The 25355-nt window shown below is 37.0% G+C and overlaps 5 protein-coding genes and 1 pseudogene across 11 annotated transcripts; 3 read left to right on the top strand and 3 right to left on the bottom strand.

Annotated features, from left to right (window-relative positions):
• The first annotated feature begins 944 nt into the window (after positions 1–944).
• On the top strand, positions 945–4992 carry LOC109152299 (glucan endo-1,3-beta-glucosidase 4-like). Of its 4 annotated transcripts, none has more exons than XM_019299907.1 (5): positions 945–1042; positions 2204–2321; positions 2905–4164; positions 4525–4552; positions 4641–4992. In XM_019299907.1, the coding sequence occupies exons 2-5, from the start codon at positions 2255–2257 to the stop codon at positions 4795–4797; spliced, it is 1512 nt and encodes a 503-aa protein (XP_019155452.1). In that variant the 5' UTR covers positions 945–1042; positions 2204–2254; the 3' UTR covers positions 4798–4992. The 4 variants fall into 4 exon arrangements, with proteins under 4 accessions (XP_019155452.1, XP_019155455.1, XP_019155454.1 ...); XM_019299910.1 differs by having other exon boundaries at positions 974–1045; positions 2246–2321; XM_019299909.1 differs by lacking the exon at positions 945–1042 and adding an exon at positions 1055–1141 and having other exon boundaries at positions 2248–2321.
• Positions 4993–6290: 1298 nt separating this feature from the next.
• Positions 6291–8847, top strand: LOC109152307 (constitutive photomorphogenesis protein 10). 2 transcript variants are annotated; one of them, XM_019299919.1, is made up of 5 exons: positions 6291–6395; positions 6612–6854; positions 6967–7040; positions 7625–7772; positions 8469–8847. In XM_019299919.1, the coding sequence occupies exons 2-5, from the start codon at positions 6659–6661 to the stop codon at positions 8564–8566; spliced, it is 516 nt and encodes a 171-aa protein (XP_019155464.1). In that variant the 5' UTR covers positions 6291–6395; positions 6612–6658; the 3' UTR covers positions 8567–8847. The 2 variants fall into 2 exon arrangements, with proteins under 2 accessions (XP_019155464.1, XP_019155465.1); XM_019299920.1 differs by lacking the exon at positions 6291–6395 and having other exon boundaries at positions 6528–6854.
• A 1555-nt stretch (positions 8848–10402) lies between these two features.
• On the top strand, positions 10403–16742 carry LOC109152298 (probable acyl-activating enzyme 18, peroxisomal). Of its 2 annotated transcripts, XM_019299905.1 has the most exons (15): positions 10403–10497; positions 10563–10892; positions 11119–11248; positions 11335–11594; positions 11911–12112; positions 12415–12455; positions 12888–13016; positions 13188–13261; positions 13353–13573; positions 13882–13976; positions 14069–14288; positions 14562–14687; positions 14999–15097; positions 15824–16030; positions 16346–16742. In XM_019299905.1, exons 2-15 carry the CDS (start codon positions 10597–10599, stop codon positions 16457–16459), a joined length of 2214 nt encoding a protein of 737 aa, XP_019155450.1. In that variant the 5' UTR covers positions 10403–10497; positions 10563–10596; the 3' UTR covers positions 16460–16742. The 2 variants fall into 2 exon arrangements, with proteins under 2 accessions (XP_019155450.1, XP_019155451.1); XM_019299906.1 differs by lacking the exon at positions 10403–10497 and having other exon boundaries at positions 10498–10892; positions 14072–14288.
• LOC109152302 (feruloyl CoA ortho-hydroxylase 2-like) lies at positions 16725–18498 on the bottom strand. Its single transcript, XM_019299913.1, has 2 exons — positions 17526–18498; positions 16725–17435 (listed from the first exon to the last, which is right to left on the bottom strand). The coding sequence occupies exons 1-2, from the start codon at positions 18029–18031 to the stop codon at positions 16862–16864; spliced, it is 1080 nt and encodes a 359-aa protein (XP_019155458.1). The 5' UTR covers positions 18032–18498; the 3' UTR covers positions 16725–16861.
• A 635-nt stretch (positions 18499–19133) lies between these two features.
• LOC109152308 (vesicle transport protein GOT1-like) lies at positions 19134–21780 on the bottom strand. 2 transcript variants are annotated; one of them, XM_019299921.1, is made up of 7 exons: positions 21613–21778; positions 21356–21425; positions 20529–20620; positions 20336–20416; positions 20067–20164; positions 19875–19956; positions 19134–19489 (listed from the first exon to the last, which is right to left on the bottom strand). In XM_019299921.1, exons 2-7 carry the CDS (start codon positions 21384–21386, stop codon positions 19451–19453), a joined length of 423 nt encoding a protein of 140 aa, XP_019155466.1. In that variant the 5' UTR covers positions 21387–21425; positions 21613–21778; the 3' UTR covers positions 19134–19450. The 2 variants fall into 2 exon arrangements, with proteins under 2 accessions (XP_019155466.1, XP_019155467.1); XM_019299922.1 differs by lacking the exon at positions 19875–19956 and having other exon boundaries at positions 21613–21780.
• A 1100-nt stretch (positions 21781–22880) lies between these two features.
• LOC109152303 lies at positions 22881–24549 on the bottom strand (annotated as a pseudogene).
• Positions 24550–25355: the final 806 nt, after the last annotated feature.

Genomic DNA, 25355 nt, shown 5'->3' with positions numbered 1-25355 from the left:
GTTAACAAGTAGGAAACAAATAAAATATGGGTGTTCAATAAGTACAAGTAATGAATGATCACAATAAGTATGGTATTCCCTTACGAAAAAAAATAAACAATAAGTAAGGTATTCTTCAAATACATAATCTTTCTGAATCACTTAATCATTTATTCATAATCGAAGGACTAAAATGCAATTTCTCCTGAAGTCCTTAAAATCTGTATATAATAAAACATTAATTCTAGATTCAGATTACAGACATACGGCGAAAATCTCGATGTCGGAATTTCAGAAAGCCTCTTTGGTTCACATTGAACTGTAAATAAAGTTATAAACTGTAATTAAAGAATTCTTTTTTCTTTTCTTAAATAAAAAAATTCCCTTTTTTCCTTTGGTCATTTCACTTTCTTCCCAGAAGCTTTTGGTGCGATTCATTCATCAAATACAAGCAAAAAAACAAAAAATTTCCCTGTAAAGTTCAGCTAATTGGGAAAGGCTTCACACTAGAGGTCTCTTTTACGGTTTTACCCCCTCTTTGTCTTCTTCTCCAGTGTTCTTTGTGTTCTCTCATATGTACACACTTTACACGTTAGAAGAATAAACATTAATTTAAAAATTGGATCTTGGCGTACGCCAAGTCGCCAATGCTTTTCTAGCACAGTAGCATTTATGGGCACTTTTTTTTTTTCTTTTAAAAAAAATTATAATCATTTAGAAAAATGTATTATGATTAAAGTCTGTCTCGTGATTTTAATTTAGATTGATCATAGTTAACCCGTTCAAAACTAAGAATATCAATAAAAACAGCTCATAGAGAGTTGAAGCCAATTATTTGATCAATTTGAACACTACTTTTTGCGTGGTTTGTGGGGTGGGGTGGGGTGGGGGTGGGGTGGGGTATGTTTGTTTTATTGGAAAATAATGATGTAATAAATCCAAAGCAGATTGGGATTTTGGAGTACAGATTACGGAAGACTAGAAGTTACTGGTCTCACTTCAAAAACAATAAAAAATTGACTGCTCTCCACTCTCCAGTACCTTGTTTCTCTACTACAGCTGGGTAAGTGACTAAGTGGTGTTCTGTTCTCCTGTTTCATCTTTGGAAAGTCTCTGGCAACTTTCTTAGATTTTGCTTTGGCTTCTAATCTAGTGGGTAGTCAAAGCTTCATCTCTCAAATGTGACTGTGTGTCTGCATTTTCCTTTCTTTTCAATTAAGAAAAGAAAAAAAATTGTAGGGTTTTTTAGTTTTTTGTATTTTTTTTTTGAGTTTTCTTGGGTGCAGATTGAACTGAAATCAGGTACTCCGCTATGCTTAAACTTCTCTTTTTTCTTTGAAATGAAATCATTTCATGATTTCTGCTCCTGGGCATTTGTAATGGTGGTTCTTGAAACAGTTTTGCAATCTGGGTTTCATGGATTGGGTGTTTTTGCTCTTTATTTTCTATTTTGCTTGCTTTTGGTTTTTATGTTGTGGTTAGATTATAAAGTTGAGTTCTTTGGTGTTCCAAATTTAGTTCAATTTAGTGTTTATTCAAGTTGGGGCATTAGAGGTAGGTGAATAAAGTGACTTGCTTGCACCCTACAAATGAATTGGTTTTGAGTGAAAGTTTACTCTTTTTGGGATTTGATTTTATGGGAATTGATCAATACAAGTCCTGTACCAATATGGCAGCTATTAATGCTTAATAAGTGCCTTGTTTCTGTGTGGAAAACCTTATATCTACTTAGCAAATCTTGATAGCCTTAATATACATTTGAGCTTTGCCTCCATTGATGAGTTTACATGGTTCCTTGCTTCTTGGTTACTATTGAATTGACGTTTTCTGGGCATTGCTGGTTTGCTACTGTTTCTGTGGAGGGGATTGCTGTTTTGTTTTTGGATTTATGGAATGGCTTCTGAGTCAAACGAGGGCAAATTGTGTCAGCAATTCGGGATTCTAGTTTTTTTAGTTACTTCAAGCACCAATGTTTGCTGCATATGTGGTTATATATTCGTTATCGGGACTAAAATGTTTTGATGCAATAGAATTCAGTTTTTGGCTGTGTGCTGACATTTTATTAATTATGCATAGTAACTTCTACTTTTTTTGGTAATTCGGTTTGATTGTTCATTGTTAATTAACACTTTTGGAAATGACTAAGATGTTTTGCCTTTTAATTATGTAGAAAGCTGTTTCCTTTTAAGTTTTAACTAGTTGAAGTTGAACTGAATGACTGCAGGTGTCGCTAAATAGAGGAGAAACGAAATTGATTATTTTGCTGCAGCTAACAATGCTTAAACTATGGCTATGGCTAGGAATTTCCCTGCTTATATGCGGGTTATTGTCCAATTTCGTAGGTAATGCAGCTAATCTCTGTTGACGATAAGAATCGTATTTACACATTAATTTGGTCAACTTTTGAATTATGTACTTTAATTGAATGACCTGGCCTATATGGTTAAGGAGTGAAAAGAAAACCGAGTAGGTAAAAGTATTGCAAACTACTAAGATGACTTGTTTCTTGACCCTCCAATTTTGGTGTGAAGTCAAGGAACAAGGACATGTTGGTTAGATTGTTGACTCGGTATCCACAAGGTTACTCCCAACGGGAGCAGCCTATTTGCTTTCTTGGTTTGAGCCGATCAGGCTGATCAGCTATAAGTAACCTAGGTTGGTTTAACTCCTTGTGGTCCTTTGCCTATTAGGGTCATAAGGTGGGGTTTACCTGCCAAGGACCTTGTGGTCTAGTAGCACCAAGTTGCTCTCCCATATGGGAGGTTGTGGGTTCGAACCTCAGTGGATGCGGTATTGACTCTTTGTGCTTCAGTAGGTTGAGAAAGTAGTTACGAACAGATACTGCATTGTAACAGAGTCAGTAGTACTAAAAAAAAAGGTGGAGTTTACCCAGTGCACACCCTGAAGTGGTAACTGAATTTGCAGGTGCGTTTGTGGGGATAAACATTGGCACCGATGTCTCTAACCTACCGTCAGCTAAGGATGTGGTTGAACTTCTTAAAGCTCGTCAGATAAAGCATGTCCGTCTATTTGATGCTGATGCTCATATGCTGAGTGCTCTATCGAACACCGGGATTGAAGTTATTGTTGGCGTCACAAATAACGAGGTCTTAGGTATTGGCCAATCCTCTTCTCAGGCGGCAGCGTGGGTAAACAAGAATGTGGCAGCTTATCTACCATCGACTAACATTACAGCTATTGCGGTGGGAAGTGAAGTCCTTACTTCGATTCCGAATGCTGCACCCGTTCTAGTCCCTGCTATGAATTACCTACATAAAGCCTTAGTTTCCGCAAACCTGAATAGTCAAGTCAAAGTCTCGACACCTCAATCGACCGACCTAATTGCTAAGATCTTCCCCCCATCCACAGCCACTTTCAACTTCTCGTCGAACTCCACTGTTTTCCAGATCCTTCAGTTTCTGCAGAACACGAATTCGTACTACATGCTAAATGCTTATCCGTATTATGAATATGTTAAATCTGATGGCATCTTCCCGAAAGAGTATGCTCTTTTCCAGAAACTTCCCCCAGTAAAGCAAATCGTCGATCCTAACACCCTTTTTCACTATGAGAGCATGCTCGATGCCTTGGTGGATGCTACGTATAATGCTATTGCAGCTTTCAATTTCTCGAATATCCCCGTTGTTGTGACAGAAACCGGTTGGCCTTGGTTTGGCAGCACGAGTGAGCCCGATGCTACTGTAGAAAACGCGGGGGCTTACAACAATAACTTGATCCGCCGTGTTTCGAATGATACCGGTCCCCCGAGTGAGCTGAAAATGCCCATCCATGCTTATATTTACGAGTTGTTTAACGAAGACAAAAGGCCCGGGCCAGTCTCGGAAAGAAGCTGGGGAATCTTTTTCCCTAATGGCAGTGCGGTTTATCCTATTAATTTGGGCGGTTCAAGTGCAGGCCAAATTGCTAATAATTCTTCAGCCGGGGTTTTCTGTATAGCTCAGCCAGGCGCGAGTGAAAATAAGTTGCAAAAGGGAATCGACTGGGCATGTGGGCCCCAGGGAAATGCTAACTGCTCGGCAATTCAACCGGGACAGCCTTGCTATTCCCCCGATACTCTGCAAAATCACGCTTCTTATGCCTACAATGACTATTATCAGAGAGTGCAAAGCGTCGGTGGAACTTGTGACTTTGATGGTACAGCAACGACAACTACAGTGGACCCCAGTGAGTTTCTATGCCCCGTGATTTCTAAAGTTGTGCTGCATTCTTTCTTTAATTATTCTATACTTTTGTGTTTGATTGTTCTCGTAATTATTTGAATTTTTAGATAACTGAATGATGTGTTCTGTCTCAACTAACAGTTTAAACTGATAAAACTTGGAAATTCACATAACTTCTTTTAAAACGTGTCTCTTGAATAGATATATTTCCTTAGAATGAGCTTTCCCGAATCGTCTGATCCATTTCCATTACATTTGACTAATCATAAGTGGCAATTTGTTCAATTCCTCGTAGTTTCTCAAAAGGAAACATTTTTAGTTTGCTCAACTGAACACTGATATCGTTTTTGGTGTCCTCGAGCAGGTTACGGGTCATGCATATTCACGGGAAGGTGAGAACCTATACATGCTTCTATGGGGTATCGTATTCTATACTCTTTCGATCTGTGCTCTAACATACTTTTTTGTTTTCTGGGACAGTTCAAATTCAAGCATTGGCGGTGTGCCCACACCGGCTTTCGGACCGACAGCCCCAGTAGGTAAAGGCTCAATGGCTCGAGCGCCTGATATTGGGCGCGTTTTAGCAGTGCTGTTAGCTCTCGTGTTCCTTGAAGCGAAGGGTAATGTGCTTTTGTAGTGTCGTGATCTTGGTTTCGGGAATGCTTTGTAAGTTGTAAGGCATGGGAAATATAGTTAGGAGTTGAAGCAGCTTTTAGCTTTGTTGAAAATACACCATTTTTGGGGTTCATATTCTCCATTTTGTTATCATGCTAGTGAAAAGCTTAAAGCCTTTGCATTCTTGGTAAAGAACATTTTCCCAGCTGACTGTTCAGTAACCTCTTATTAGGTCTTGTCCTGCAAAATTTGTGAGTAATTGGATTAACCTAACTTAAAACTTTTGTTAATTCATCCCTAATAAACTCTCTTTTGATTTACGGAAAAATCCGTAGTCATTACTTAAATGTGTGCTCTGTATTAAGTTTACATTGTGATCTTAGATGACAAAATAATTACAATAAGATAAACTAGTCTAAGTTGTTCAGAAAGAAATGTGTGCTTTGTATTAAGTTTACATTGTGATCTTAGATGACAAAATAATTACAATAAGATAAATTAGTCTAAGTTGTTCAGAAAGTTAATAGGCAGCTTTCATAGGAAATAGAATTTTTGACTCTTAACAATTTTTATGACGTTCTCGAATAGCAAGGGCCTAATCCTTTCAAGAAGAGATTCAAAAATTATAATTATGATCAATGCCATGTAATTCAATATAAAGGGTTTTATGAGTTATTTTAGTGCATATACAAATACAATATCAAATACTAATACCAATAGTTACTTTTTATTAAAAAAGAGAAAGTGGAAATAAGTATGACAAACATAATTAAACAAGTATGACCAAATAAGAAAGTTAATATTAGAAAGTAATGTAACATTACTCTTTATATTTATTGATCACTCGAGTTTATATTTTATCTTTTCATTTTTAATATTACTTTTTTTTTTTTAATATTACTTATTATGAGAGCGAAATGCCACTAGTAACTCCGTACTAATTTGTTGCGTTCATTGTTAATTTTTTGTCACCAATTATCCAATTTTCGTGATTCATAAAATCATTAAAGAACAAATACAGTACCATACCAAGTACCTTGTGCACACCTTTGTTCCTCTTTTTAAAAAAAGATTACAAGATCAAACTCTAGTGAGATATTGGCATTGTTTGGTAAAGTAGTATCTGTTTTATACTTTCTCAAACATTTTCAGCACACAAACAATCTAAGCCCCCATCACCGGGGTTCAAACCAATGATCATCCATTTAGATGGGTAATCGGGATGCAATCACACTACATGGCAATTGGCATTTGTAGCCCTCTTCTGTCAAAGTTTTCCAGTTTGTTTTAGGGTCAAAATGGTCATTTTACTTTGAGTTAATACCTAAAATGGTCCTCCAACTATTAGCTAATACTCAATTTTGTGTCAAAGTATTAAACGTACTCAATTTAGTTCTCTAACTTTTAAAACAGTACCTAATGTGATCTTCCGTTAGAATTGTCATCTATCTACCGTTATTTTGAAGGGTACAAGAGTCATTAACTACCATATCATCCTTAGCCGCCCTCTGTCCCATCTGGATTCTGAAATCGCAGTCGAGGGAGACATTGTGAGACTCCTCCGGGATGAAATTGCCGGTTCCAGCGCCTTAGAAGCATATAGTCGGAGGATCATTTTAGGTATTAACTCTTTTACTTTCATTCCTCCATAACTCCATTGGATAGATTTGTGCTAGAAGAGCAACAGTAAAGTTTTCGCCCCTAAAGGAGTGGCTATGGAGAATGATTCTTGACAATGAATTTAATTAATTAATTTTTACCAATATTTTTTTTTTGGATTAAGTTGGTCTCAGGGAGTTTTCTAATTTCTAGTGAGATTTTGCTGCATTTCACCAGGGTGAAGTTGCTAGCGAGCTGCGACGCTTGACTCGACTCCCCGTGAAATGTTTGGGATAGGCGGAGGCACGTCGGTCGGCGGAGGAGGGCGGTCGTGGCCGTCGACGACGTCGGTGTCGGCGTCAGGGAAAAGGATACAGAAGGAGATGACGGAGCTGAGCTCCGACCCTCAGCCCCACTGCGCCGCTGGCCCTAAAGGCGACAATCTCTACCACTGGGTCGCCACTCTCTTCGGTCCTCCTGGTCACTATACTCTCTCTAATTCCTTTTTATTTCTTCTACTCTACTGCCTTTTTTCACAAAAATGTTGTTCTTAGTGCTCCTTTAACTGAACCTCCCCTCTGTTTATTTGAAGGAACACCTTATGACGGTGGAATATATTTCCTTGACATAACATTTCCAATTGATTATCCATTCAAACCTCCAAAGGTATGCTAACGATCATGTTTTATACTTAGCAGCAGGCTTTAATTTTACTCATCTATATCGACTAGTTATGAATAGATTATGATCATACCTTTGGAGTAATTATGTTTGTATGAAATTCCTGGAGAAATTGATATATTAGGATCCTTTAACAAATCAATAGAGTTATATGTGTAAAAGTTAGCTGTTAGCTGAAATTGTTGGTAAATGATTGTTAGCTGTTAGCTGATTGGATTAATTCGAGTGTATAACTAGTTGATAATATTAGCTGATTATAGCTGATAGCTGTTTGGTATAATTTCTTTTCTCAAAAAGCTAATTTGAAAAAGTTAGCTGATGTCCAAAACGAATGGTTAAGGTCCTAGGCGACATATTCTGCTTCGTTCATATGATGAAAGTGAAGGTTTATACTTTCTTTCATCTAATTATATAAATGTCTTTCTGAAGAGAGCATTTCTGTTCATATAGAAGCCAAGCTTTGTCGGTCATGATTCGTATCGACTATTTTTCAATCGTTTATTTTCATCTTGGGGTGTTTAATGTTTTCCTCTTGTTCTTATTCTCCAATTCTGACTTCATGCCTGCAGGTTGTTTTCAAAACTCGCATCTATCATTGCAATGTTGATCCTGCCGGCACTGTTAACTTGGATATTTTGAAGGATAGTTGGAGTCCAGCTTTAACAATCTCGAAGGTGCTACTTGCTCTTAGATCAATGTTTACAACTCCCGACACCTGTAAGTGTTTTTCCTAGTTCATTTGCTTTGTTCAAGATAGCAAGCCCGAGGGAGGGAGGGAAAAGGGGTCGGGGTAGATAAAGGAGGCAAGAAAGCACAAAGAAAAACGGAATGCAGATACACTAATTAGAAGCCTTTTGTTCTTAGTATGATACTAAGCTGTCTTTCTAAGCATGTTCTTTTACCGCAAGGCCAACAAGATATAGGGTTATGATAACCGTAATGGCCAGGCTAAATGAAACTCGAATCATTGGCAGATACGAATTATAATTACTCTGTTTGGTAAATGACTATTAGCTAATAGTTGTTAGCTGTTAGCTGATTGGATTAATTAGAAGGTATAATTAGTTGATAACATTAGCCGATTGTAGAAAGGTGTTTGGTAAATTAGCTGTTAGCTAATAGCTGTTTGGTATAATTTCCTTCCTTAAAAAGCTAATTGAAAAAGTTGTTTTGAGCAGCTTTTTGAATTTTAGCATTTTAGAGTTACAAAAAGCTAATTAACCAAATACTTATATTGATTCTTTAACCAAATCAAAAAGCTAATAGTGATCAAATAAACCAAAATTAGCCTATAGGCCAACTATTTTACCAAACAGGGCCATATCTGACAACCATCTCAACACGGTGGATTAATAGAGACACTAGTTTTGTATTACAAACGTAATTATTTATTAATATCTTCCATGGTTGCAGATAACCCAGTTGTTCCTGGTATCGCTCACTTGTATTTGGCGGATAGAGCACGACATGATGAAATAGCTGCAGAGTGGACTCAAAGATTTGCAAGGTAAATGGTTCACTTTGCAATAATTGAACCACTTTTTGCTTCCTCTAGCTCTACTCGAAGGCATCAAAACGCGCCCATCGTGGGAAACTTGTAAAGGTGTAATTGTTATCTCGCTATTAGATTTGTTGCCAGGGACGACTGAATTCCGCTGTAATTACTAACTAGTCTTGGATAGCTTACATGTTTGATAAACAAGATCTCATGTTGTCTCAGATGCAATTTCTTGAGCATTGAGGTTAAGCTACCTTGTTCTCTGGATGCAAGTTTTCACTTTCATTTATGTTACCATTATACTTCTCTATAATACTCTTATATAGGGGTGTAGTCGAGTCAAGTCTAAGCACTGCAAGCCTAATAACTCTGGTTTTCTGACATTATGTCTTGGACCTCATGAATCCAACAAATTATATTATGGACCAAGGTCCATCTTGTATGTGTTTTCAATTTATTTATAGGTATATAATTTGTTAACAGCAGGCAAATAGCTAAATCGAATTAATGTGATTAATACAGAGTTGAAAGGGGCATCCAATATTGGATGGGAAACTTATTCAATGTGAGATTAATACAAAGTTGAAAGGAAGGGGTGCCTTGAAGGCTCCTTTATAAAAGGAGATTTTTTTTTTTTTTTTTTTTTTAATTTTATAAAAGGAGAATCGACTATATTACTAGACATTCATTTTTTTTGGAAAAGTAGACGTTCATTTTAATTATCTGATAGTGAAGTGAGTATTCAATTGAGTTAGGTAAGTGGTGGTCCACTATTTTTTATTTGTGGTTTATATTATTTTTGGTAAGTATAACTTGTGGTTTATATTACTTACATTTCTTAGATATTGTAATATACACTCAAGTATTTCAAATTGCATTTTTCTCCATATACTCCGTATCATTTTTGTGATGAATTTAAGAAAAGCAATGCTATAAATCCTCATTTATTTTTCCTAATAACTTTCGGTCCTGATGTGATTTTATCTTATTGGTAGCTAAATTTATTTTTTAATTAGTAGTGGGATCAGTCAATTCATTGGCACCTAATAAATAAAAGTCACGTCAGAAAGTGAATGTTTAGTGGAGAAAAGAGCATTTTTCATAAAAAAATTTGTTGAAATACACGAAAATCATACTAAAGTATCAGAGTTTTAACTAAATGTGACAATATTGTATTCCATGAAATAAATACATATGTATCCTTTGCATCAATCTATGAAGATCTAATGCAATTGGCTCAATCGAAAATATATTAACAAAAATTGAACTCGTAATCATCGTGATCATGAGGTACGAAGATCATTCTTTATTTACTCGTCCAACGCTTTTCGTGACATAAAAAAAGTTTTATTGCTTAGTTACAGATCTTGGTGATTTTTTATTTTATTTTTATAACTTTATTTATATATTTTTTGTTCTTTTTAGGATGACAAGGAAATTTGTTGTCACTATTGAGAGAATGTGCTTGGTAACTTTTATTCATGTGTAATTGTTCACAAATTAAATATGTAAGGTAAATTATATTAGAAAAAACCTTATACGACAAGTTTGGTCAAGAAAATTTACACAGGCTTAACTTAGGAATTCATTATGTCATTTTTTTGGAGAAGAAATCAAAATTTGAAATTTGATTATGTCCAAAATGACTTGTTTACTGAGTCACTGAATTACTAACTCCGTTGAGTTAGGGCATGAAGACTAAAAAGAGTTCTTGAGGTTTAAATTCAATTTTTTGTGAGAAGAAGAAAATAGGAGACAAAACTACAATTATACTCCGTAACATACTTCCTTCACCTACTCGACTGTTTCTCTTGGCTCATATTGTTTGTTCTTACGTGTCCTGAATAATGATTACATCGCTACCATTGATTGATTGGACCACCTATCTAACTGTATAACCTGTACCTGGTGATCAAAAGTCCAGACAATCACTCTCTTTGAATGGTAAGTACGATATTTGGCGCTAAAATTGAGCTACCAAACCGACTGATCACCCTATAATTGTGCAGGAAATCGAGAATTGAAGCGGCCGACAGTGATAAAATGGGGAAGAGCATCGCCGGAGTTGGAGCGGAGGACCTGGTGCGAGCCGGACTTGCGCCGGAGGAAGCGGCGTTGCTGGAGGGAGAGCTCAAGGACGCCGTTGCTCTGTCTCGCCGTCGCCTTCGAGCCAATGCCGCCGCCGGTGAGGAGCCGCAGGAGGTGTGGCGGGAGATAACAGCTCGGAAGTTGTTGAAGCCCTGGCACCCGCACGCCTTGCATCAGCTCATCTATTACTCCGTCTACCATGACTACGATGAGTCCTCTCTTGGCCCTCCTCTCTTTTGGTTCCCTTCTCTGTACTTCCCTTTCTCCTTCTCTCGACCTTAATTTGGATTCGTGTCGGCTAATTTAGTAAATACGGAGTATAATTTACTGAATTAGTAACTTAACGAGCTGATTTAACTACATTTTGAATATAATTTAAATTTTATTATAGAAATATATTTTATATTATAGTTACTTTTGATAATATTACCTTGATGATTTGTTTGTGACCTAATGCTAGTATCCTTCCTGTTACAGAGATGAAGCTAAATGCACAAATTTAGGTCGTCTTATGGAAACACACGGTCCCAAGGTTCTAGGGGCATCTTACAAGGATCCAATTGCAAGTTTTAAACAATTTCACAAGTTCTCTGTTGACCATCCTGAGGTAAGTTATTGTTTAGATATGCACTTTAAATTAGTGAATTTAAAATTTTCATATTTAGCAGTGGATGATGTTTGGATGCATTTTAGATATACTGGTCATTCGTTTTGAATGAGCTTTCAATTCGATTTCGGGAAGCCCCTAAGTGCATTCTGGATACCTCTGACAAGTCCAAGCCTCGAGGAAGTTGGCTTCCTGGTTCAGTTCTGAATATAGCTGAGTGTTGCTTGCTGCCAAGCAGTTACCCCCGAAAGCAGGACAACAGCTTGGCCATTGTATGGAGAGCTGAAGGGCGTGATGATGAGGATGTTAATTGCATGTCACTGAAAGAGCTCAGAGAACAAGTGATGTATGCTTGAGTATAATGCTTTTTATTTATTTATTTATTTATTTTTTTGACTATATATAATGGTTGCAGACCTTTACATGACCAGCATGAGAATAACTCAAAGACTATCTTTGGCACATGTTACTTTATGGGAGTACATTTTTATTATCTTTTCTCCTGTCTATAACCTGAAAATAGTTTGAGGATGTTACCTTTGGACTTTGGTATTTGATTATTGGAGGAAAATGTATAGTTGTAATTGTTGACTTCCAAAAGCATGTTCCATTTACTTCATCTTCTGTTTTTCAGTAATGTCAGCTAATATAATTGTGCACAGGTTAGTGGCAAATGCACTTGATTCAATGTTCTCAAAAGGAGATACCATTGCCATTGACATGCAAATGACAGAAAAAGCAGTCATTATTTACTTGGCAATTGTACTTGGGGGATTTGTTGTAGTATCTATTGCTGATAGTTTTGCTCCCAAGGAGATTGCGTCCCGTTTACGAGTATCCAAGGCTCATGGTATCTTTACCCAGGTAATTCTTATAATCTCAGGCGCATGAAAATATTTGAATACAGAAGTTCCCCAAGAATGTTAGTTATATGTGCGTCATCTTAAAATTAAAATCTTATGTCCATGCAGTGATCTAGTTAAATAATTGTAACCAACAATATGGTAACTTTCCAATCAACAAAGACACATGAAGACTTCAATTGTGTGATGCAATAGCTTTTCTTCTGCGCATTCCAAAGTACTTGTTATACCTATCAAAGTCAATATATACAATTACATAATGTTTTTATTTTATTTTTCCTGGGAAATCATCACAAAATACAGGATTTTATTGTGCGAGGAGGCAGAAGATTTCCATTATACAGGTAATTTAAATATATGATGTTAAAATATAGAAAAAAAAATATATGTGCAACAGTCTATTGTTTGAGATTGCATATATCTATCTTGCTTTGGGTATTGAATAATTCTCAAGACTTCAAAAAATAAATAAATAACATTTTAAAAAAACTAAACAAAGAGAGGGAGGGAGGGAGGCTACCTTGGGACTAAGGATTTTGAAGAATCTCCTCTTCTCAAGAAGAGATAAGAGAGAAGAAAAGGTAAAATAAACAAATTAATACTCACCAAAGTCAATGCTTTATCATGACAGTGTAATAAAGTTCATAAAAATGTTACCTCAACATGATTCAAGAATATTATTCGTTTGAAAACACATTGAGTTGATTTGTACTCCTACATTAACAAAATAACAGTTCAGCCAAGTAATCCTGATGGTTGGTGTTTGTCAATTGAAGTCGTGTTGTAGAAGCTGCTCCAAAGAAAGTCATTGTGGTCCCTGCAGCTGGAGAGGATGTTGAAATTCAGCTAAGACAGCAAGATGTATCATGGAAAGGTTTTCTTGCTGGTGCTCATCACCTTCCAAGGTAATGTGGTGATATAGATCTCAATGTGGTGTTAGACTGTTAGGCAACAATTTTTTGTAGTTTTGAAGTCCTTTCAAGTGACCATTAACTACCTTGGTAAGCAATAATATAACAATATCAGCTGCAACTATGCAAGAATGTTAGTCTTGATAAAATCTTCTTTTCTGGCAGACCAAGTTATTACACACCAGTTTATCAACCAATAGACTCTATCACCAATATACTATTCTCATCTGGAACAACAGGTTGAGAATCATTCAGTGCGATATGTTCCTTCTGCAGTTTACCCCTAGCATTCTTTTATCTCATTGATTGCACCCACTTTTCCTTTGCCAGGAGATCCAAAAGCAATACCTTGGACTCACCTCTCCCCCATGAGAACTGCTGCTGATTCATGGGCTCATGCTGATGTCCAAGCTGGAGATGTATATTGCTGGCCAACAAATTTGGGATGGGTGATGGGGCCAACTTTAGTATATGCTTGCTTTTTGACTGGTGCAACTCTGGCACTCTATCATGGATCTCCTTTAGGCCGTAGTTTTGGAAAATTTGTTCAGGTGATTCACTGACCTCTGCATTTAACTGGCAAGGGATCATTATTTGTAATAAAATATTTTAGATTTATGGAATACACTTGCTATTATTATCATCCTTATGTGTGATAGATTGGAGTCATCTTTCCGCAATGATTGAGACTACGACATTTTAGTACGGAGTACAATATTGCATTCTTTTTTTGGAATTTATAATGACAATTGATGGAAAGTTTCTTGTAGGAACAATGCTATTTTGCAAGCACTTTACAATGAACTAGTGAAGGACCACATCTAAAAACTGACCTTATTTCTTCCTTCTATTATACCAGGATGCAGGCGTAACTATTTTGGGCACCGTTCCAAGTTTGGTGAAGGCCTGGAAAAGCACAGACTGTATGAAAGGCCTAGACTGGACAAGAATAAGGTACTCTTTTTACTAGCTTTTGACAAAATATTATGTACACACATCTAACAACCAGTCCACTACATCAAAGAAAACTAAATAACAAGAATATGCAGGGTATTTGCTACTACTGGAGAAGCCTCTAATGTTGATGATGACCTTTGGCTTACTTCGAGGGCCTACTATAAACCCATTGTGGAATGTTGTGGTGGCACAGAGCTTGCATCCACCTACGTTGCAGGAAGTCTTTTGCAACCACAAGCTTTTGGAACATTTAGCTCAGCATCTATGGCTGTTGACTTTGTCATCCTTGATGAAGATGGCCATGCTTATGTAAGATATTTTATAATGCTAACAAGAGTCTTCTTCAGATCTTTTAATTTTGTTCATAAGGATCTGAGCAAAGATCCCCCAGATATCACATAAAAACTAGTCTCCACCTACTTCTCTCTTAAATACAAATGGAAATAATGCACTGCTGAGCCAGTGCATTGTTTAACACTGAAGTCATACTTTATAAACAAATAGCTGGCAAGTGGGCTATTCATAGCAATCTCATGACCTTGCATTAGTGTTGATTCGTTGATTCTTTAACCCGTGTCACAGCCAGATGATAAAGCCTGCATTGGTGAGGTCGGTTTATTTCCTATCAATTTCGGAGCTAGTGAGATCCTACTGAATGCTGATCATGAAAGTGTATACTTCAAGGGAATGCCAGTGCACAAGGGAATGGTATATATGCACTAAAAAATAGTAGAAAGCCAGTAGTAGAATTTTGCGACTTAATTCTCCAAATGTTAAATGAAATATGAATAAAATAATTACTTTCTATAACTGCTCTCTATTAAATATAAAAAATTGAATTGATTGGAATGTATCATGTTATATTTTGTAATGTCATGTGATTTTCAACATTTGTAGACTTTTCTATGTAAATTAAACAACTTGACTAATTATATTTAGTATTAATAACTGCTAATATTTAAGCTCATCTTCAAATGTCATTTAGCTTTGCAATATTCATACTTTATTGGTATTTCCAGCAACTTAGGAGGCATGGTGACATCCTTAAAAGAACTGTTGGTGGTTATCTTGTTGTACAAGGGAGAGCTGATGACACAATGAATCTTGGGGGTATTAAAGTAAGCCATTGCCAGTAACTTAAATCCCTCTTTCTCTATTCTCTTTCTGTCTGTGTTAATCAAATAGAATATATGGATTTGCCAGTTCTTTATTCTGAGCGATTCAACGTTTGAGCAGCTAAAGTGTTTGTGCTCCTATAAATAGTTGACAATTTCCATGTAGGGGTGAACATCGGTCAATTACAGTCAACAATCGACCGAATACCGAAAGTTATTTTTTAATTTTCATAACCAACCAAAAACTTTATATATAGATTCAGGATCATATGAGAACGCTTTCTTAGGTGAGAACGTGCGAACAAAAATGAGTGCACACAATCTACTCCCAGGCATGCCTAGATGATGGTGGAGACCCTGGAGTAGATTGCTTGCACTCATGCTTGTTCACACATTCTCACCTAAGGAAGTGTTCTCATTTGAACACAAGTTATTTGGTGACCGCGGTTTTTGAACGTCCATAACTGACTAATAACCAATAATTTTTTTAAACTTATAACCGACCGAAAACTGAAATTTTTGGTCAGTTCGGGTATCGGTTATCAGTTTCGTCGGTTTTTCGGTAACACACCTATTTCCATGCACTATCTTTGTATCATTGTGTAATATGCTTTTCATTTGGATAAGAATGCATAAGCTGCATGCACATCCTTGAACAATGCAGCCACTTATGTTCACAGTTTGGTTCTGCATGAGTCTAAGGGTATGTTTTACCTTCTCTGCATACAGACAAGTTCAGTTGAAATAGAGCGTGTTTGCAATCTGGCTGACAGAAATGTTATCGAAACAGCTGCTGTCAGTGCATCGCCAGCAAATGGTGGTCCTGAACAGTTAGTTATTTTTGTGGTGCTCAAAGAAGGATTTAAGATTGCACCAGAAGAGCTGAAGACAAAATTTTCAAGAGCCATACAGAGCAACCTTAATCCTTTATTCAAGGTTTGTTTCTCTTAAGTTCTTTAGCGATGCTTGAATACTTTATTAAATCTGTCCTTTGTATTGCCTGCATTGTATAGTATTTTTAACTTTACATTATTTAATAATTTGAAATAAATCCTCCAAAGCAAACTGAAAACTACATGATGGAAGCACATAGTTGTTTAAGAAGGCCTTTGTGAATTGTGATTTTAATTTACCACTCAATCTAAGATCTTGATAATATAAAATGTTGTCATTGGCATTAATGATTTTGACCTTCAGGACTTAGTATTGATTCCAATGATGAACATGTTCATCTTTTCCCCTTGATCATAGGTGAGTGCTGTAAAAATTGTTCCATCATTTCCACGAACAGCTTCAAATAAGGTACTGAGGAGACTTTTAAGGGATAAATGGAAGCAGGAGCTTCTGACACAGAGTAAACTTTAACTCACTATCTGGATGATGCAAGAGACATGGTACTGGCCTGTTGTGTTTATTGATGTCTACATAGTTGGAAGTTTAGTTTATCATACATATATGCGTGTATGTGTGTGTGTATGGTAGTTGTATGATGACAATGTAGTTTATGATCTGTGTCAGAAAATAAAGTTCTAGAAGTCTCATGAATAATCTTTTTGCATGCACGTGTACGAGAATAATCTGTGTGCTATGACTGTTTTTACCTGCCTAAAGTTTATGATTCAAGAAAGCATTATAAAAGTTCTATCTATTTCATTGATCAGATGATAAACTGAATACATGCTTTGGATACTCTTTCTTTTCTTTTTATTTCACCACTGCTAAAAATCAAGAGTGAAGCAGTTCTTATTGTTGCCAGTACTCATACTCTCATATTTTTGCAAATTCAACTGTTTCCTTCCCATCATGAGCTTTCCTAAAGAAATGCTTGACGTAGTCTGAGTAAAGAACTTGCTTGTACATTGGTTTCTCACCGCTGTCTAACACTTCCTGCAAAGGACCAATAACATCATTAGGCCTAGGATTGACAAATATTGGCACTGAGACCCTGTTCTTGGTTTCATTAGCAACCACACGGTGCTCAACACTCTTGTATCTCCCATTGCTCATAATCTGAAGTGCATCTCCAATATTAATCACCAGAGCTCCCGGGACTGGCGGGACATGAATCCAGGTGTCATCATCCTGTTTCCGGACGTAGAGTCCTCCAATGTGATCTTGGAGAAGGATAGTTAGTGTTGAGACATCTGAATGGCGTCCTACTCCTATGGTGAGTTCGGGGTTTGGACATATAGGGTAATAGTTAAGGTTTATCCTCTTTGAACCCATTAGCATTAGTTCTTTTTCTCTGTCAATCTCTTTGACATTCAAACCTTTCATCAGTGCCTCCAAGAGTCTCCTGATCACAGATTCAGACATTCTAAGGAACTCGAGTGCTTCATCCCTGAAACACTGACATTAGTTAGTGCCAAAATAATGAAAAAAGGAATTTTTTGTTACATGTCATTATGTCTTTGAGTTTTATTATTCTAACCTGCAAGCAGGAGGCCAAAGTGCAGCAGCTTCATCTTCAGAAACATAGAAGAGACTGAGATAATCTTTCCACTCAAAAGCCTTCTCTTCATGGGGAGTAAAGCTTGTTCCAAACCGGACACAATTCGAGGCAGAGTACTCCTTCAGGTACTTTCTCTTCTCTTCTGCTGGCAACTCAAAAAACCTCTGAGTTGCACTCTTCACATTCTCAAATACCTCGGTAGGGATCCCATGATTGATAATTTGGAAAAAACCCCACATTTGTGCTGCATCCACCATCATATCCACCACCTTTTGCTCGTTCGAATTTGACATATCAATAACTGGGATGAAAAGCTCAGACGCTAACTTGCTTGTAGCAATTCTTTCTCTGGGTGGTTGAATGAATTGCTTAGGCAGAGTCTGAATTCCCATGTCTGCAAGGCCTTTGACTCCATGGCCTTCATTTATCACAAATTTCGTGATTTCTTGTGCACTGTCAAGGTTTGCTAACAGCGATGGAGCCATGGCTATTATCCTATTTGTATGTGTTTGAAGAAGAAATGGTAAAGGTGATGGGTTTTAGGAAGTGAATAGTAGAGGACTATATATACTACCGGCGTTGTTGTCGTCATCAGTCTGCACATCTCAATCTCTAGCTTACTTTGGTAGTGATTTTCATGCCGTCCTGTTGTCTTGCTTTAGTAAACAGAAATAAGATAATACTTGTTGTTGTTATTATTATTATTAAAAATATTGCTGGCGTGCATCAGGACTGGTTAGAAGTTGAAGGGGGTGGGTGATAGAAGAGGTGTGGGGAGTGGACAACTAAGATTATATGATACTGTATGAGCAACGCTGACGTTGCAAATGCATGGCAAGTGCTACTTAGATTACTCTGTAGTTTGCTTGCACTGTGCACAAAATAATGCCCCATTAGGCATCCACCCACCCCAGTTTTTTTTTTTTTTTTTTTGGTCAAGTATAGTATTTTAAAAATTGTCAAGGACCTGTGGCGGTTGTGAATTCGAGCCTCAGTGGAGGCGGTATGAACTCTTTGTGCTTCAGTAGGTTGAGAAAGTAATTATGAATAGATACTACATTGTAACAAAGTCAGTAATACACAAAATAGTTCGAAAAATATTTTTAAATTTATTCTTTTAATTAAAATATAGTTTTTTTTTTAATCTCATCACTGTTCATTAAAAACTACGTTTTTTTTTTTTTTTTTTGGCATGCATACTACACTGGTACTCAAGTTAAGTCTTGTTTAGATACCCGCATCATCTAAGTTAGGCCTCATTCAAATACTTGCATCTAAGTTAAATTGCATTCAGAAACAACTCTCTCAAAAGTGTTATTGCGTACACTATTTATGAGTTATCACACTACACACTATGCTCATTAACCAGCTCACTCCCAAAGGCCAAAGGGTGTTACCATATACACTATTTTTGAGTTGTCACACTATCATTCTTGTATGTCAATTATCCGGTTATTTCATCAATGCCAATTTGCCACATCATTTTCTTTCATAATATTGTCAATGCAAATCCTCCCAAGTCCTAAACTAGCAAGCAGCCATATTAGAGTATGAAGTCAATTCTGAGTTGTGGCGTATCTCTTTCAATTGTTACCAGCAAACACCAAAAGACTATTTACTATTTAGCACGGATAAACCCCAAATCTGATACAAATAATTCTTGATGCAGAGAAGGATTACAAGTCAATCAAAAAATGGCTTATAGCAGGCTATGAATCTAAAGGTGAACTGCAGCAAGGCACTAAAATAGCCCGTGTGCCTATATTATCATCTAACAAGGCTATTACTGTCATCAATCATCATTCTGTGGAGTGGAACACTTCAACACTGTATTTCGCAATCCTTAGTCCTTACAGTTAACCAAACACTTTGAGGCTGTATTTCACAAATCCTTATTGAAGTTATTATACTGGTACTCGCTTTCCCCGGTAACGATCAAAGAACTGCAAAAAGGAACAAGCAATGCGTTAGAGATCTGGATCTTGTTCAAGACTTGAGAGCCATCAAAATATTTGGCCATTTTTGTTTAGTGAATAATATGTCCAACGTCGTATAAAGCAAATAGATCAAGTACACATTCATGTTTTGAAAATGCATGCCATCTGACGTATTCTTATTATTAAATATAGTTAGTAAATAATATTTTAGTTCAAATAATTATTACATATAATTAGTTCAACTTCATGGCTAAGAGAAAAAAAAAAGAACTAGAAAATCAACGATTACGCAGACTGAGTGCAACAAGATGATCATGAAGCAGAACAATCAATTGGACACTATCAATTCAGAAATACTTCAACAAATGCAATAATAATAGATGTGACATACCGATCTGACAAAAGGCTGCTGAAAGAGCCAACCAACAATAGGAATCTTTTGCAGGAAAACTGCCAATGTTGGCCAGAACCCACTGTGAAAAAATGAAAAATACTTGGTGAGCAACCTACTAGCATGACTCAATCAAGAAACAAAAAAAGCAAGAAGGCACTGAACATTCAAGAGAAAAAACATCCTTCTAACCTGAAAAGTACAACAAAGCCATAAGCCTCAAGAATCATCCCTATTATAGGCCATCCAATGACAACCAAGAAAAAGCCAGCACCAAACGACATTGTTCCCTATGCAATGATCAAAAAACAAGACCAACTGGTAAATGAACCAAATAAATAAATGGATGCCATATAATACAAAGGCACACAAATCATCAATATGAGAGGGATACATGGAAGCATAGAGGGAAAGCAGGAAGCAAGAAAGTCAGGGGGTTATCACAAGATATAAGCAGAAACCTTATAGTTGCTACGTTTCATGAAGAACTGCATGGATGGCTTCAGACCAATAGTTAAGGCAACCCCTGATACGAAGAGGATCTGGTTCAGTAAAATGACGGCACGTTAATGGCTGGCATGTGGATATAAATGTAAGAAACTCGAGAAATTACACAAACTGACAAACAAATGAGATAATAGCAAGGAAACTTACATTTCCCATGGCAATTAGCCCTTTGTCAAAGAAGAAAATGATTCCAATGAATGAAAATAACACTCCGAATCCTGTCAAGCCTAACCCAATCTCTGTTTCATTGAAGCATCAAAAGTTTCTTAGGAAACAAAGAATTTCAAAAGCAAATCTTTGTTCTATTCATTTCATCTTCTAAAATTCTTTCATATATTAACTAAAAGAGCCTAAGGCACACTTTAATATTACTAATAGTAAAGCACAGAGGAAAATCAACACTGCAAAACTGGAAAGACCGGCCATTAAATTATATCTAACCAAATGAAAATATTTTAAATGCTTACTCACAATGAAATTCCTCTAGAATTTCAATAATCATAACACAGAATTAGTCACCTGAAGTCTTCAACAAATTAAATCAAGCATACAACATAGGCTTTCGCCTATCAAGTGGAGGGCTGTCTCATTTTATTTTTGCTAAAGTTAGAAGACTGGCATTTCATGCTTATCAAAAGCTACAGACACATCATCAATTTTCAATTGCTAGACATATAATTTAAACATCCATACTTCACACATAATTTAAATAAGGAGTACCATGCTATACACAATTTAGATATTCATTTCCCTAAAATCTTCTCCAGCCTCATTAAGTACTTCCTTCCCAAAATAAAATGTTCAAATCATCATAATCAAAGTTTCATTATGCACAATATAATGAAACTTTCTCTACATTACAAGTCAATATCAGGCTATCAAAAATTCAACTCATCAAATTATCCAGTTCATACAACACGATCAGTTCAAGCAGAGAAATCCGAGAGCAAAGCAAACAGAAGCAATGGACTTACTTTTACGATCGTTCATCTCAAACGAAACCATTTTCGCGGATTCAGATTACCGTCAAACCGTAGACAAAACCTACAGCACCAAACACAACACTTCGACGATCAAAATTGAGCTATAGAGAACCCCTAGAAATGAAATCAAGCAAGTCGAGCTAGGGTTTCGAAACGGAACAAAGATCTGTTTCGATACTATTCCAATCCGACGGGTAAATTAAAGAGATTCAATCGTAAATATAGATGCAGAGAAACAGAGAGCGAACCTGCTATGCTGCTGTAGTGGTGGCGGAGCTTATTGGCGAGGCTCGGAGTGGGGATTTTTATGGTTGTTATGGCGGATTACGGGATTTCGGCTTAGATACGAAGCAAGAGACCGGTATTGGTGTAGTGACGTTTATTCACAGCTCAGCTTTTAACTAATTTCTCACGCGAAATTAACTGAGCTAAGAAACTATAAGCTATAAGCTATACTTTCCTATTATTGCTAAAAAAATCTAAATTTAAATATACATTAATCAATTTTTTTAGAAGTTATAGTATAAAATAGTTTTAATACCATTTACCTATGATATTTTAGCAATATTTTTTATTTGAGTAATAATGTTTTCGATCATTTGTTGATAACTATTTGTTTGCTTACGAGGTAGGAATAAAGCTACTCATTTCGATACGATCACAAATCACAAGAATGTAAAATTGTGCTTATACGTTGGTTGAATGGTGAACTATCATGAGATTTAGTCCAAGTTCGGAAAAGGCCAGGATCCAATTCAGACCTTCCAACGTCTTTGAGCTTTTTTCCATACATGCTTCCGGTGAGATTTGAACCCCACACTGCCACCTCTAGTCATCAGGACTTTTAAGTTGAGTGACGAACCAACTAGCGCTAAGCTCTGGGATAGTTTTTGTCCAATTTTTTCTTTTTGTACGGATGAGTCTACTAGATAAACCCCATATTGTGAGTTATGACCCTACCACAATTAAAGCAAAACCATTTGTTGTTTTTGTAGGTTTTTTCAGAAATAGAAACTTGAGGTGTGTGTGTATATATATATATATATATATATATATATATATACACACTAATTGAGGGGTGGTATTTTGGATAGTTTTTTTATCTTGCAATGTTAAAATTTTTGTGGGCTTCATCTTTGAGGAAAAAGACGAACAAATGATGTGCGAGACGCACAACTGCACCTAGCATGCACGCGCCAATTGAACACATGAATTTTTTTATTATTTTTTTTTAATTTTTAAAATTTTCTGTCACACTTTTTTTAAAAAAAAATTATTTATTTATTTTACTCCCCTTACCTCTTTATCCACTCTCTTACTCAATTATCAAAAACCTCAAAAAACTTAAGTAAATAAGCTTAAATTGTCCCTAAATAACTAATTCAAAGATCAAAATCAAATAATCTCTTGCCCTAATAAATATCGGCGAGTAAAAACTAGGAGTCGCGTAATATAATATTACTCATTAATTATTTTAATTTATGCTATATTTTACTTGATTTTGCCTGACAGATACCATAGAATCTTCTGCAAATTAAACAAAAGCAAGAAGACACTAGCTATATATATGCATTGTTTATTATATCTTTGCAAATTCAATTGTCTCCTTCCCATCGTGAGCCTTCCCGAAGAAATGCCTCAAGTAATCAGAATACACAATCTCCTTGTAAAGCGGCTTCTCCCCGCCGGCCAGCACCTCCGGCAGCGGCCCCACGCGGCATTCCGGGTCGGGGGTGACGAAGATCGGCACCGAGATTCTGTCGCTGCCGCCGTTGGCGCTCACCCGGTGCTCCGCGCTCTTGTACCGCCCGTTGCTCAGAATCTGGAGCGCGTCGCCGATGTTGATGACCAGAGCGCCATCGACGGGAGGGACGTGGACCCAGGTCTCGGAGTTGAGCTTCCGGACGTGGAGGCCGCCGATGTGGTCCTGGAGGAGCACGGTGATGGTGGAGATGTCGGAGTGGCGGCCCACGCCGACGGCCAGCTCCGGGTTGGGGCATTTGGGGTAGTAGTTGAAGTTTATCCTCTTGGCGCCCATGAAAAGTGGTTCCTTCGATTCATCCAACTCTTCTTCTATATTCAGTCCTCTCATCAGCATCTCCAGCAGGTTCTTGATCATGGCGTTGCACTGTTTCATGTACTCTATTGCTTCATGCCTAAAAAAAGTGTACAATATATTTAGCACATGGATTATGGTTAAGTCAAAACCATGAATTAGGAATATACTGCTGCGTTTAGATCAATTGATCCAAGTCAAAAAGCCATCAATCAATCATAATTATAACCCACAAAAGAGAAGTAAAAGTATATATAGTCAAATATAGACATCCTCAGTGAGTTTTAACCTAAATCAATCTTTCTCATGTTTTTCTCCCGTCTCCACGATATATTCTCTTTTCACAATAAGTCAATAATTTCATAATCTGGTAACATAAAGTGACTCTCCCAAATTAAAAATTCTGAATTTAAATTTCAGTGCAAATACTACATTATAACAGAGTCAATACTGTTTTCACTCAAAATTGAACTTGAAATTACTCAATTAACTTGGTTGGATTATGACTAAGAAAATCTTGATGCATGGATTTATGGAGTATATTAAAATAAATAGAATAGATTTGGATAGAGAAAGATCGACCTGCAAGCTGGGGGCCACAAAGCCGCAGCTTCATCGTCGGAAACGTAGAAGAGGCTAAGATAATCTTTCCACTCCAAAGTCTTCTCGGATTCCGGGTTGAAGCTGGTGCCGTACCGGACGTTCTCCGACGGCGAGTTCGTCTTGGAGTACTTCCTCTTCTCCTCCACCGGCAGCTTGAAGAATCGGTAAGTGGCGGTCTTGAGGCTCTCCAGCAGCTCCACCGGCACGCCGTGGTTGATGATCTGGAAGAAGCCCCACTCCTCCGCCGCCTAGCAGACGGCCCGGGACACCGCCGGGTCGTCCCAGTTGGAGATGTTTATGGTCGGAATGGAGTCGTCGGCGACTATGGCGTTTGCATCTATGCGTTCTTTGGGTGGCTGGATGTACTGGCGTGGCAGCGCCTTGATGCCCATGTCCGACAAACCCTTCACTCCTCGGCCCTCGTTCACGAAGAAATCCACGACGGATTCTGATTCTAACAGAGCTGTCGGAGCCATGGTTTTACGAGGTTGATTCAATTCGGACACAAAAAGAAAAGGTGATGAAAGTAGAGTTGATGGTTTATTCCTTTATCATTTTACAGCCATATTATTTATAGATTAGCTTGGGGTACTAAGTCAAATATTCACACTATTTTGGGAGGTTGAGCGTCAACTCCGTCAAGTCTAAATTGATTATAATATGGAAAATACAGACTCTGTGAGAATGGTCTGTCACCTTCGTTCCGTTGTTCATACAGTTATTTCAGTTTTTCTTTGCCGTTTTGTTGGGGGTAGAGTTTTTATTTTTTAGGTAATCCAAGTTTGGCAGGATTAATTATAACTTATAAGCCCACAAGTAACAAGATCCGGCCTCTAGAGTCACAGTAAAGGTAAATCGTGAGTTGCACAATCAGCTTATCATTCAAACACTAATTCTCATGTGCACACAACGGATCCAACTCATACCTTTCATGATTTGATCTTCATCATTCTGGGTCTTTTTCTATTCATATTTTAAAGAGATTCAAACCTCATATTGTCGTCTTCAATTGTAACATCAAATCAAATGATGAACTGCTATACTAAGTGTCTAAGTCCTAGGGAACGGGGTAGAGTTTTTTTTTTTTTTTTTTTTCAATTGTGAGGGTTGGGGTTGACATAATCCTAATAAATACGATAATACACATTGGGTGGTTGGGAGTTTTAAGTCTATGTTGGGATAAATATCATTCGTTCTCGAAACTCGAAATTCAATTGATAATTTAATTAATTCAGTCATAATCTCCATAGAGATAAGTGTTTGCAATAGATAAAGGGAAAAATCGACTAACCGACTTAGAGGCTCGGCCAATTATAGTCAACCACATCTCTT

This window comes from Ipomoea nil, unplaced genomic scaffold, assembly GCF_001879475.1.
Source record: "Ipomoea nil cultivar Tokyo-kokei standard unplaced genomic scaffold, Asagao_1.1 scaffold2403, whole genome shotgun sequence".
Lineage (NCBI taxonomy): Eukaryota > Viridiplantae > Streptophyta > Magnoliopsida > Solanales > Convolvulaceae > Ipomoea > Ipomoea nil.
The sequence above is the reverse complement of the archived record's forward strand: the minus strand, read 5'-3'. Positions and strand labels throughout refer to the sequence as shown.

Coding starts and splice junctions, on each gene's coding strand:
- LOC109152308 (XM_019299921.1), bottom strand. CDS start 21,386: ATGGTTTCGTTTGAGATGAACGATCGTAAAA. Junction 20,417..20,528: donor GGCTAATTGCCATGGGAAAT/GTAAGTTTCCTT, acceptor TTACTGAACCAG/ATCCTCTTCGTATCAGGGGT. Junction 19,490..19,874: donor AGCAGCCTTTTGTCAGATCG/GTATGTCACATC, acceptor TCCTTTTTGCAG/TTCTTTGATCGTTACCGGGG.
- LOC109152299 (XM_019299907.1), top strand. CDS start 2,255: ATGCTTAAACTATGGCTATGGCTAGGAATTTCCCTGCTTATATGCGGG. Junction 4,165..4,524: donor GACAACTACAGTGGACCCCA/GTGAGTTTCTAT, acceptor GTCCTCGAGCAG/GTTACGGGTCATGCATATTC. Junction 4,553..4,640: donor TCATGCATATTCACGGGAAG/GTGAGAACCTAT, acceptor TTTCTGGGACAG/TTCAAATTCAAGCATTGGCG.
- LOC109152302 (XM_019299913.1), bottom strand. CDS start 18,031: ATGGCTCCATCGCTGTTAGCAAACCTTGACAGTGCACAAGAAATCACG. Junction 17,436..17,525: donor CTTTGGCCTCCTGCTTGCAG/GTTAGAATAATA, acceptor TCAGTGTTTCAG/GGATGAAGCACTCGAGTTCC.
- LOC109152298 (XM_019299905.1), top strand. CDS start 10,597: ATGGGGAAGAGCATCGCCGGAGTTGGAGCGGAGGACCTGGTGCGAGCC. Junction 14,289..14,561: donor ATGAAGATGGCCATGCTTAT/GTAAGATATTTT, acceptor CCCGTGTCACAG/CCAGATGATAAAGCCTGCAT. Junction 15,098..15,823: donor TGAATCTTGGGGGTATTAAA/GTAAGCCATTGC, acceptor CTCTGCATACAG/ACAAGTTCAGTTGAAATAGA.
- LOC109152307 (XM_019299919.1), top strand. CDS start 6,659: ATGTTTGGGATAGGCGGAGGCACGTCGGTCGGCGGAGGAGGGCGGTCG. Junction 6,855..6,966: donor CACTCTCTTCGGTCCTCCTG/GTCACTATACTC, acceptor GTTTATTTGAAG/GAACACCTTATGACGGTGGA. Junction 7,773..8,468: donor GTTTACAACTCCCGACACCT/GTAAGTGTTTTT, acceptor CCATGGTTGCAG/ATAACCCAGTTGTTCCTGGT.